Source organism: Anomaloglossus baeobatrachus, chromosome 8 (assembly GCF_048569485.1).
Source record: "Anomaloglossus baeobatrachus isolate aAnoBae1 chromosome 8, aAnoBae1.hap1, whole genome shotgun sequence".
Taxonomy (NCBI): Eukaryota; Metazoa; Chordata; class Amphibia; order Anura; family Aromobatidae; genus Anomaloglossus; species Anomaloglossus baeobatrachus.
Window position 1 is genome coordinate 51,273,993 of NC_134360.1, and position 12,620 is coordinate 51,286,612.

The 12,620-nt window shown below is 50.0% G+C and overlaps 1 protein-coding gene across 1 annotated transcript in view; it reads right to left on the reverse strand.

Annotated features, from left to right (window-relative positions):
- ITPR1 (inositol 1,4,5-trisphosphate receptor type 1) overlaps positions 1 to 12,620 on the reverse strand; it is a 120,504-nt gene that overhangs the window by 6,394 nt on the left and 101,490 nt on the right. The window contains 8 exon segments of the mRNA XM_075322063.1: positions 2,002 to 2,187; positions 2,303 to 2,432; positions 3,400 to 3,605; positions 3,675 to 3,798; positions 4,076 to 4,090; positions 4,092 to 4,130; positions 11,778 to 11,810; positions 12,478 to 12,589. Coding sequence (XP_075178178.1) covers positions 2,002 to 2,187; positions 2,303 to 2,432; positions 3,400 to 3,605; positions 3,675 to 3,798; positions 4,076 to 4,090; positions 4,092 to 4,130; positions 11,778 to 11,810; positions 12,478 to 12,589 — 845 coding nt within the window.

A 12,620-nucleotide genomic window follows, 5' to 3' on the forward strand; every position in this document is an offset into this window, starting at 1 on the left:
CCACCAATCCATTATGGCGGTGGGAGAGCCACAACGATGGAGTGCCAAGACAGTATGGCGGCACCTAGCCTCCGGTCGGCTGTTCCAGGACAGCGGGGCCCAGAATGATGGTGTGATCCTTCCATCCACAATATACGGGGTTATATAGAACAGAGGAGTCTTATCAAGCAAACTTTGCAATTCAAGCCTTTCCAAATCATGGCTCGTACGCAGATATTTCTCAGGGATTGCTAATATCATATTGAATATGTCCAGGGGGACGGGCCGGCGGGGCGTCCAGGGGACGGGCCGGCGGGGCGTCCAGGGGACGGGCCGGCGGGGCGTCCAGGGGACGGGCCGGCGGGGCGTCCAGGGGACGGGCCGGCGGGGCGTCCAGGGGGACGGGCCGGCGGGGCGTCCAGGGGACGGGCCGGCGGGGCGTCCAGGGGACGGGCCGGCGGGGCGTCCAGGGGACGGGCCGGCGGGGCGTCCAGGGGACGGGCCGGCGGGGCGTCCAGGGGACGGGCCGGCGGGGCGTCCAGGGGACGGGCCGGCGGGGCGTCCAGGGGACGGGCCGGCGGGGCGTCCAGGGGACGGGCCGGCGGGGCGTCCAGGGGACGGGCCGGCGGGGCGTCCAGGGGACGGGCCGGCGGGGCGTCCAGGGGACGGGCCGGCGGGGCGTCCAGGGGACGGGCCGGCGGGGCGTCCAGGGGACGGGCCGGCGGGGCGTCCAGGGGACGGGCCGGCGGGGCGTCCAGGGGACGGGCCGGCGGGGGCGTCCAGGGGACGGGCCGGCGGGGCGTCCAGGGGACGGGCCGGCGGGGCGTCCAGGGGACGGGCCGGCGGGGCGTCCAGGGGACGGGCCGGCGGGGCGTCCAGGGGACGGGCCGGCGGGGCGTCCAGGGGACGGGCCGGCGGGGCGTCCAGGGGACGGGCCGGCGGGGCGTCCAGGGGACGGGCCGGCGGGGCGTCCAGGGGACGGGCCGGCGGGGCGTCCAGGGGACGGGCCGGCGGGGCGTCCAGGGGACGGGCCGGCGGGGCGTCCAGGGGACGGGCCGGCGGGGCGTCCAGGGGACGGGCCGGCGGGGCGTCCAGGGGACGGGCCGGCGGGGCGTCCAGGGGACGGGCCGGCGGGGCGTCCAGGGGACGGGCCGGCGGGGCGTCCAGGGGACGGGCCGGCGGGGCGTCCAGGGGACGGGCCGGCGGGGCGTCCAGGGGACGGGCCGGCGGGGCGTCCAGGGGACGGGCCGGCGGGGCGTCCAGGGGACGGGCCGGCGGGGCGTCCAGGGGACGGGCCGGCGGGGCGTCCAGGGGACGGGCCGGCGGGGCGTCCAGGGGACGGGCCGGCGGGGCGTCCAGGGGACGGGCCGGCGGGGGCGTCCAGGGGACGGGCCGGCGGGGCGTCCAGGGGACGGGCCGGCGGGGCGTCCAGGGGACGGGCCGGCGGGGCGTCCAGGGGACGGGCCGGCGGGGCGTCCAGGGGACGGGCCGGCGGGGCGTCCAGGGGACGGGCCGGCGGGGCGTCCAGGGGACGGGCCGGCGGGGGCGTCCAGGGGACGGGCCGGCGGGGCGTCCAGGGGACGGGCCGGCGGGGCGTCCAGGGGACGGGCCGGCGGGGCGTCCAGGGGACGGGCCGGCGGGGCGTCCAGGGGACGGGCCGGCGGGGCGTCCAGGGGACGGGCCGGCGGGGCGTCCAGGGGACGGGCCGGCGGGGCGTCCAGGGGACGGGCCGGCGGGGCGTCCAGGGGACGGGCCGGCGGGGCGTCCAGGGGACGGGCCGGCGGGGCGTCCAGGGGACGGGCCGGCGGGGCGTCCAGGGGACGGGCCGGCGGGGCGTCCGGAATCTGCACTGATACAATGTAGCAGGTGAGGAGACCATGCACATATGCATGTTTCCATTCAGTGACTGCAAGCACAGCCCTTAGGGCCTTAAGAAAAAAAAAAAAAAAAATAGAAGCAAAAAAAAGGTTTAGTCGATTGCTGCATAGTGGAAAAGTTCTGCAACTTTCTGACTTAATTCACCCCTCGTCGTGTGACTGCGGGGGTCTGGGTTGGCGAGGAGCTGCACGGAGGGTGAAGGGAATATACCAGACACCTCTATAAACAGGAACAGAAAATCCAAAGCTGCCAGGATCTCCGGGGGGATAACAGTCGCCATGGAAACTGCCTCCGTTCCTGACTGCAGCGCTCTGACGCAGGCAGCACAGCCTGACACAGGGGGAGAATGAGGCCAGCAGCTCATTAAATCTCCTGCCCGCAGCCAGCAGATATAAATAGACCTTATGTAACCTCCTGCTGCCGCCTGTGGAGCGTGCACACTCACCTAGACGCCCGGCCCCTCTTGCTAGGACCCCTGGAACCAGGAGAAATGGGGGCTTAAAAGTATTAATACAGATCTGTACCAATCGCACAGGGTACATTGCAGCCGCAGGGCGAGATTTTGGCTCTGGGCTCTAACAGAAGGAAATTTAAAGAAAGTTTATATCTTTGTGACTTTTACAAACAATTTGGATATTCTAGTACCTCTGCTTGCTGCAACTCCTCCTATGTTAGAAAGGAGGATACGGATTATAGAAAGTGATCACTTGTTCTACTCACATCCAGAGCTCCTCTACCAGTACGATGTGCAGAATATGCTGTGCTGCCCCCTGTAAGAGCAGGGGCCACACTGGAGGGATGGGAAACGCACCAGCACAGCAGGGACCATACTGGAGGGATGGGAAACGCAGCAGGGGCCACACTGGAGGGATGGGAAACGCACCAGCACAGCAGGGACCACACTGGAGGGATGGGAAACGCACCAGCACAGCAGGGGCCACACTGGAGGGGGAAAGGCGCCAGCACAGCAGGGGCCACACTGGAGGGGGAAAGGCGCCAGCACAGCAGGGGCCACACTGGAGGGGGAAAGGCGCCAGCACAGCAGGGGCCACACTGGAGGGGGAAAGGCGCCAGCACAGCAGGGGCCACACTGGAGGGGGAAAGGCGCCAGCACAGCAGGGGCCACACTGGAGGGGGAAAGGCGCCAGCACAGCAGGGGCCACACTGGAGGGGGAAAGGCGCCAGCACAGCAGGGGCCACACTGGAAGGGGAAAGGCGCCAGCAGAGCAGGGGCCACACTGGAAGGGGGAAAGCGCCAGCAGAGCAGGGGCCACACTGGAAGGGGGAAAGCGCCAGCAGAGCAGGGGCCACACTGGAAGGGGGAAAGCGCCAGCAGAGCAGGGGCCACACTGGAAGGGGGAAAGCGCCAGCAGAGCAGGGGCCACAGCCTCACAGGGAAGGGGAGACGACACCAGCAGAGCAGGAGCCACACTAGGTGGTGGGCGCAGCAGAGCAGTGAAGTATGACTTGCAGCTTTGGATGGGAATTGAGTAGAGAATCCTGTCTATATAAGGAGAATAAAAAGACAAGGTCCTGTCTGACCTGAATGGTTGTGTTGCCTCCCTCCAGCAGGGCGATTGCAAGGAGGATGCTTTCATGGAAGACCCGGTCACTGGTGGCGTTCATGATCAGGTCGATCACTAGATCAGATGCCCCTTCTTTATCCAGATGGCACTGAACGTCGGCCAAGCTCATCTCTCCTCGGCTGAGGCTCACCGATCCTGCAGAGGCTCCGGGAGAAACGCAGACTATAAACAGATAACCCAGGATAAAAATGGTCAAAATACCAACTGCTCCCCCCCCAATAAACACCTTACCTCCACTGCCGGATTTACCACCTCCTCCAGGACCGTTCCCATAGATGGTAAGACTTTCTCGGCGTCCGCCATGCCGGATGTTCCCATAGTAACGGTTGACCAAAATTACTCGAAGGGCTTCACCCTGTGGGAAGCAACGGCAGCCATTGCATAAGTGATGGCACCCAGATGGGGCATGTGCCAGACCCTACAGACTAGCCCAGACTCCAGTCGGCATCCCCTGACCTACCAACAAGGGTGCACGGACCAAGATCTCTCCGCAGATATGGGGGTAACACAGCCAAATCACTCGGAAAAGGGAATAATCTGCACAACATGACCCCAAGGAACAATCTAAACACCAACACAGACAGGACGACCACCACCATCACCGACGACGAGCAGGTAATGGCCATACGTACCCGCCTGATATCCTGCCAGCTGCCGCAGCGGCTGGACCTGGACAGGGTCCTGGGACTGTACAGAGAGCAGATGTACAAATTAAGACCCCGGGAGGACCCTAAAGTGATGCCTATGAGATAATGGAGGGGGTGGAGATGGAGGGGAAATTCACCTGTAATCCAGTGCACTCTCCCTGTATGTGCCCACCAGAGCAGGGGCTGCACAATCCCAAATACTGCCCCACAGACGGGGTTCCCCTTTAAGTCTACCATCTGGTGATGCATTAAACGCTTATTTCCCAAGAATTCTTGCCCCAACGATATCTGTTAATATTCCCGAGAAAGACTGGTTGCTATGGAGTTGTCAGGTTCCGCTTCCAAGGAAGAGACTGGTTACCAGTGATACATTGTAACAAGCTCAGACAGCTGCTGGGGAGAGGGGGCAGCTGCAGGCCATCCTGATCATTGCTCATCTCAGGCTGTGATATTCATCAGATTTCTCTAAAAATAGATTTGGGTTCCTGTGGTTAATTTACCGAATTACTGAACACCCCGTGTTACGGTTACATGGGGGCTGCACATCAGACAGGGCAGAGCTGGTGAGCAGGAGGCAGGGAATTTTGGAAAGCCCCACGAATAGGAAGAGCGTAAAGACCTGGAGACAGGATGCAGGAATTCACCGCAAATCTAAGGAACGAGATCAGACAGGAATGCGAGCGGTGATGCAAGAAGGTCACAGCGAAGGCGATCACCGGGAAAACTAATCACTTCATGAGAAACAAAATGAAAAAAAAAAAAATCTAATATAAATGTGCGTCATATTATATATATATATATATATATATATATATATATATATATATATATATATATATATATATATATATATATATATATATATATATATATATATATATATATATATATATATATATATACACACATATATACATATATACATATATACACACACACACACATAATAAAAATCAAATATATTGATATTTCACCTCCCAATGCCCATTTTCCCAGGATAGGAGAAAAAAAATAAAAATAAAATAAATAAAAAGATAACATGTGACTAGAAGAATGAGGAGCTCTGCCAAAAGAAACGAGAGCAAAGCAGGGGAGTGGGGAATGTGCCAAACTGGTGCGGCTGCCAACAGTCAGTAAAGTTCCCAACGACCGTCCCTGCGTCAGCATTATTAGGACACATGGATGAAAAAGAGCAAATAATTGTTAAAACTTTAATTGTTCCCTTTTCCTAGACAAAAAAAAAGTCCATTTTAAAACGGGAGGGCAGTGGGTGGGTTGCAGTGCAGAAAGGAATGGGTTAAATTGTGAATCAGCAGGAAAGTCCCTTCCACAGAATAGGGTGGGAAAGGAACATCTGGACCTCCGAGGGATCAATCGTGGGTAGAAACCGCATCAGTGCCAAGCAAGGTTTCACCCACCGGAACTTCGCTGCGAGAATCTGCACGTCTCTGTCCTGGCAAGGGGCCAACTACAACTCTCATCAGCAGAGAACGATGGGATTAGGAGTTACACTGCAGGCACCTGACCGGCGTGCAGAGCAGATCTGTAAATTACATCTAATGCATCAGCAATAAAAAAAAAAAAAATGCCCCAGCTTTCCTACTATCCTGAAAGGCAGGTGCATGCACCAAGTTCATGACCGATCACTCATGATTGAGGCATTTGCCCGGCAATGGCTGAGCGCTCCCCTATAGACTGAGTGTTTATTGGTAATTAGCACTGAAGGTCACCGCAGTGCGGCCGATTCCAGGAAAAGCAGAGTTATGTAATAGGGTCAGGTCTGGGAAAACATCAAAAGCCGCAAGAAGATTGAGCGCTGCCTCTAGTGGACATGGCCAAGATAGCAGGGGAAGACCAGGGTGGTCAGGGTCACAGCTGATGGGAGACCCCACAAAAAAATTAAATATAGTATATGAATAAAATATTTTTGTTTTTATAAACATATTTGTATATAAAAATATATAAAATATTTTTAATAAAATACTAATCCTAAATGTATGTTTTATGATGTGATATATATATATATATATATATATATATATATATATATATATATATATACATACATATACACACACACACACACACACACACACACACACATATACACACACACGAATTTATAATATTTTTTTAATAAAAATTAAAAAAAATCATAAAACATCAATCATAAAACATACATTTATGGTTGGTATTTACAGTACTTATATATTTTATATACAAATATTTATCTATATCTCCATATCTACATCTATCTATATATCTATATATGATAAAATACAAATCATGAAAATTCTATTGCATACACAAGTATTAAATTCTAAAAAAAACAAAAAACCCCAGCAATATTATTAGTTAATAAAAAAGTTTTAAGAAGTTGTATTAATATTCTAGTCACATTCAAAGCTGCGTTCAGGCCTACAGATGGCACGGGCACAACAGGGCATTGTTTAAGCCCTGCAATTTATAAGACTTCATTGTCTGGACTTCCAGTGTTGTGAATGCAGCTTTGGATGTGACTGGAGTATAAAGCCTGAAACAGCCCGGAATACACTAGAAAATGTCTTTGGCAGAAGATTGCACCCCCCTAATGGAGACCAACTCCTGCAAAAAAGAAAAAGCTCCAAGGACTGTTCAGGACTCATGCTCCAGTCACATCCAGAGCAGCATTCACAATGCTCCTGGGATATAAACGTGCCTTTTAAATATGTAAAATGGGATGGTGCCCCTTTAAATTACATTTTGCTGCAAAAGTGAGACCCCGACATGTCTAAATCACACAATGGAGACTAAGGTCTGGAGAAATGTGTGAGGCTTGAGGCACAGCACGCCTCCTCATTTAGTCACCTATGAAGAAATTGGCAAATAAAAACCGGCTGCCCTCAAGTATTTATATGGAGCCTTTAGAGGACGCATTCTGTGAGACTTTGCCCCCTTATTTCCCATCATGGAAGGTGAAGCAATATTTACTAGGAACCTGTGACATCAATGAGGCATAAAAGTGCAACGGAGCAACAAACACCAAACACGTGTGCAGAGCCGCCAGGAGGGTGAACTTTAACCGCCGAGCCGGCCCTTTAAGAAGGAAAAAAGGAGGCCGAGATTTTAATTAGGGGGGGGGGATGCTTGCAGAAATTGAAAACGTACAGACCTCCCGGGGTTTGATCTTTATTACAGTGTCATTAATGAAAAATTATTGAGTTTTCCTGAACATTAGGAAACGTTACACATTAGGTCCCTGGGTAATGCATTACCATTTCCAACCCACGGTCACAACTGCGCCAAGTGCTCTCTGCCACGGGAAACACAGACTCAAGCTAACTCCATTAACCAAAGGAAAAACAAAAAAACACATTAAGGTCTCTGCATCCGGTTTCCCAAGATTACAAACTGCGGCCAGAAGGCTAAGAGAGGGAAAAAAAGGGAAATACAGCAAGTTCCCATAAAGTTTAATCTTCCATGAACGCTGCTCGGTGAACACCTCCCCTCTGTCCCTTTAAATGGGCCGAAGTTCCGTCCTATATTTATTCACACCTGTCCTGACACTCAAATCCCTTGATAGAAGTCTAAAAACAGACAGAGGGGTTACAATGTGTGATCGACATCACAGCCCGGCCGGATCACACCAGCGTGTAGGGGCCCATAGAGGCTGCAGGTCATCAACCCCCCCTCCAAGCCAACCCAACACCGAGATACTGGGAGACACACCGGGCCCCCTTCTAAAAGTCACCCCCAAGCTGTAAAGAGGAGGAGTGCACAGGATACATTTAAAAAGGGCAATTCCAGTCACTACTGATCATCTCTTAATATAACTACTATAATACTGCCCCTATGTACAAGAATATAACTACTATAATACTGCCCCCTATGTACAAGAATATAACTACTATAATACTGCCCCCTATGTACAAGAATATAGCTACTATAATACTGCCCCCTATGTACAAGAATATAACTACTATAATACTGCACCTATATACAAGAATATAACTACTATAATACTGCCTCCTATGTACAAGAATATAACTACTATAATACTGCCCCTATGTACAAGAATATAGCTACTATAATACTGCCCCCTATGTACAAGAATATAACTACTATAATACTGCACCTATATACAAGAATATAACTACTATAATACTGCCTCCTATGTACAAGAATATAACTACTATAATACTGCCCCTATGTACAAGAATATAACTACTATAATACTGCCCCCTATGTACAAGAATATAACTACTATAATACTGCACCTATATACAAGAATATAACTACTATAATACTGCACCTATATACAAGAATATAACTACTATAATACTGCCCCCTATGTACAAGAATATAACTACTATAATACTGCACCTATATACAAGAATATAACTACTATAATACTGCCCCTATATACAAGAATATAACTACTATAATACTGCCCCCTATGTACAAGAATATAACTACTATAATACTGCCCCCTACGTACAAGAATATAACTACTATAATACTGCCCCTATGTACAAGAATATAACTACTATAATACTGCCCCCTATGTACAAGAATATAACTACTATAATACTGCCCCCTATGTACAAGAATATAACTACTATAATACTGCCCCCTATGTACAAGATTATAGCTACTATAATACTGCCCCCTATGTACAAGAATATAACTACTATAATACTGCCCCCTATGTACAAGAATAAGACTTCTATTATACTTTGCTGTACATAGATGGTTTGCAGATCAGACTGGGATTGCTCTTTGAATTTCTGGAGGGGACATTCAGCAGATGATTTTGGATATTAATGAGGGTTTTAGTTTGGTGATGTGGATGGTTGGGGAGGGGACGTTGGGTCAGGGAGGATTTGACAAATAGGAATGGAAGCCACTAACGTGTCGGTTACGTTTTCTGAAATTAAACTGCTTATATATTGGACAGTGATGCTTTGCGATGATGGGTTTGGTGCAGTGCATATAAGAGATCTTCCCTGTTCCTGCACCTCCATGTTCTGTTACATCTGAGGCTGAGACATTCTAGATGGAGGAACCACTTGAAATGACTGCACAGTGGCAACATAGCCCTAGATTTGTGCCCATCCCGACTGGAGCCTTTTTGTAATAACCACATAATTAGTCCAGTAAGATTATAATGTTTCCCTACAACCCAGTTCAAGGTGATCCGAAAAAGTCCTGAGAGTGGAGAAACCACAATCATTCATGGTTATCGGATTTTACACTCCTGCAAATGACGTCTACGCTGGTGCTACAAGCCTGGACCACAAGTTAGCTCACGGCAGTAAGTGTAGGTGACCATGGTCGTCTACTGGGGTCAAGAAGGGTCAAGTCTGAGACCATGGATGATCACAGAAGCAAGGAGGGGATCAGTGGCCGTCACCAGACAACCAGCTATTATGTTATAAAGGAGGACAAGAACCTCCGGTGACATCAGCGAGTAGCAGGGCTGCTCCCAGAGCAATACAACAGTATCCAGGACAGCAAACATCTTATCCATGAGTCACCTACAAGAACTACCAACCGGCCGCCAGAAACTCATCACCCACTGATCTCCAGTGCACAGCAGAGAAGAGACTGGTTTACCGAGGATGAATCACTGGGTCTAAGGGTCAACCAAGATCCTGATTGTTCAGGTGTCTGCAAATTTAGAGAGAAGAAGACATGGCGGCGTTGTTACCAGTTGGTGGTGGGGGATGGGCCCGGGGTGCACTAGTCCTCGTCTGTGAACCAATAGGAAGAGAACAGTTTACCAGGTATCACATGGGCAATAATGGCAGCGAAGGCAGAGAGTCACCTAATGGGTGAAAACGTACCAAGATGACACCCTAATAAAAGCCACCCTAGAAAAGCCCTTAGAGGAGGAGATTATTCTAAGAAGCACTGCCCCTTACCTTCATTTGTTACAATTCATTTGTTACAATTCATAGAAGAAAAAAGTAAGAATTAAATACTTTATAGAATATGAGGTGCAGCTGCCGATCTCATGGAGCCTCTTAAGCAGTTTAATTTGAGCTCATTCCTCTACAGATACACAGATTAAATAATGGAGGAGAGTATGGTGGTGGGGGGTGGGGGGTGGGGGGGGCAGATCGTTCTTTTAACTGACGTCACAAGACTAGAAAAAGCTCCACAACATCACAAGACAAGCACACGACCCACAGACTGCGGCGACAGCTCATTATACACTACTCAAAAGGTCAGAGATATTTGGCTTTCGGGTGAAATTTCTGGATGATCCTATAATGCCCACTAAGTTCACCTGACCTTCTCTAAACATTTGATTGCACACGTCCAACTGTTCAATGATTCAGGACTTTTTTCACAATTTGCTGGTCCCTAACAAGGAGCTTAATGGCAAAATTCACAACAGGTGTTTGAGCCATTAATCGCCCAATAAATTTTGGGGTTCAATTAGAATTGATAATTAATCAGTCCTGTTCATCATGAGACCAAGACGACACCTTGCAATTGATCAGCACGACTGCACCATTGTGAAGCTTCAAGCAGGATTTTTTTCAGATAGAAGTGGCTACTGAGCTTGGAGTGTCACCAGCAGGTTGCAACAGAGATACAGAGAGACTGGAAGAGTCACAGAAAGGCAGAAAAGTGGACGTCCTTTGGCCACATCCCACAACGATGACCGCTTCATTGTGAAAAATTTCACAACTCCAGGCACATTTAAAAAGAGGTGAGAGGCACCAAAGTCTCCTGTCAGACCATTACAAACTGTTTACATCAGCATGGTCTGTGTGCTAGACGACCTGCAAGGTAACTGATCAAGGCACAGACGTCATTATGCTGGACGAGGGACCAGTGGCTTCAGTGCTGTTCACCAATTAAAGTCGATTCACACTGAGCAGAAATGGACACCAACGATGGACACGTCAAGACGAGTGCTATGCATCAGCCACTTATCACCAGACGAGCCTTTGGTGGTGGTGGCGTTACAGTGTGGCCGGTGTGTCTAAAATACAGAACTGCCCTACACTGACTGTACAGTGACAGCCCTGACTACTGGAACAACATCAATAATCCAGTGATTGTGCCTCTACATGAGCAACACAGGCCTAATGGCATCTTCATGGAGGAAAATGCTCCATCTCATCGAGGTCGCTTCATTAGGGAACGGCTGCTGGAGACTGGGGAACCTCAAATGGAGCAGCTGCACTGTCTACAGACCTGAACCACATAGAAAACCTATGGAATCAGCTGCGTCGCCGTCTAAAGACCGTAACTCTGTACCCCAGAACCTCAGTAACCTGAGGGCTGGCCATCAAGGAGTGGGATGCTGGCCTCCGCAGACAATAACTCCATTTGTGACCAACAGGAGGCGTCGTCAGCTGTAGTTGATGCTCAAGGCCACAAGACAAGTTATTGACAGTGTGGGGGGGGGGGGGGTATATCCAACACTGATTGCTTCCCCCCCCCCCCCAATAAGTTTGAGATTGGGAAGTCACCACTTCAAGGTTTTACTTAAATGCCTGACTTTCTTGATAAATCACTAGAGAGTGAATTTTTTTTTTACTTTTTCCCATCAAATTTCAACTGAAAGCCAAAGATCCCTAACTTTTTGTGAGAAGTGTATGATGAAGCTGCACCACTTAGCTTTTTCGGAGAAGTTAGGGAGGGACATTGGGGGTGGGTGTGTAGGGGGCATAAACAAATAGGTGAAAACCTCAGAATTTTCCAGTGCTTCAATGGATATAAGCTGCAAGAGAGCAGAGAGCAGGGGATTAGGCTGCCTCATGTGCACAGGAGAAAAACTAAGTCCTAGCATACCCTGCTTGTTTTAACAAATTTGCAAGATTGTAAAAACTTGGCTGATTTACTCCAAAAAAAAAAAAAAAACCCACCAAACAGCGCCACACCAATCCTCAGGCTGTGTGCGGTATTGCAACTCACACAATTGAGTAAAGTAACGACAGGCATTGAAAGGTTTGGAAGGAAAAGAGGTTTTTCTCTTCTATGAAACTTCAATAAACAGGCAGAGAATGCTTGGACTTTTAGATAAATAAAAAAAAACAAAAAAAAAAAACAAACCCCCAGCAATTCCAATTTTATAAACAGCTGACCCTGAGGAAGCAATATAGGTTGCATCAGGATGTTCACTTACAAATTGTTATTGGCTCTAAGGCAACAAGCCCTTTAAGAAAATAAACAAAAAAAAAAAAAAAAAAAAAAGGAGAAACACTTTGAAAAAAAACACAAGGATTTCCCCTGCGTTCACCATTATACTGGACTACAACCAGCCAGCTTTGGTCACAGGTAATGCAGCACTGCCACCATGTGGCCATATCTGGTTATATAGAGGCGACAGTTCCACAGCAGAAGAGTAGGGTTACCTGTAGCAGCGATAACTAGGAGCATATTCCTACCTTGTCCCCATAGCCACGATCTTTTGCCATCATCTCCCTTAAAGTCTGCAGGACTTTAATACAAAGCTTCTCCTCGTTTTCTTCCAGAAGTTGTTTGGTGTGCCGAATTAACCTTAGAAATAAAAAAAATAAATAAAATAAAT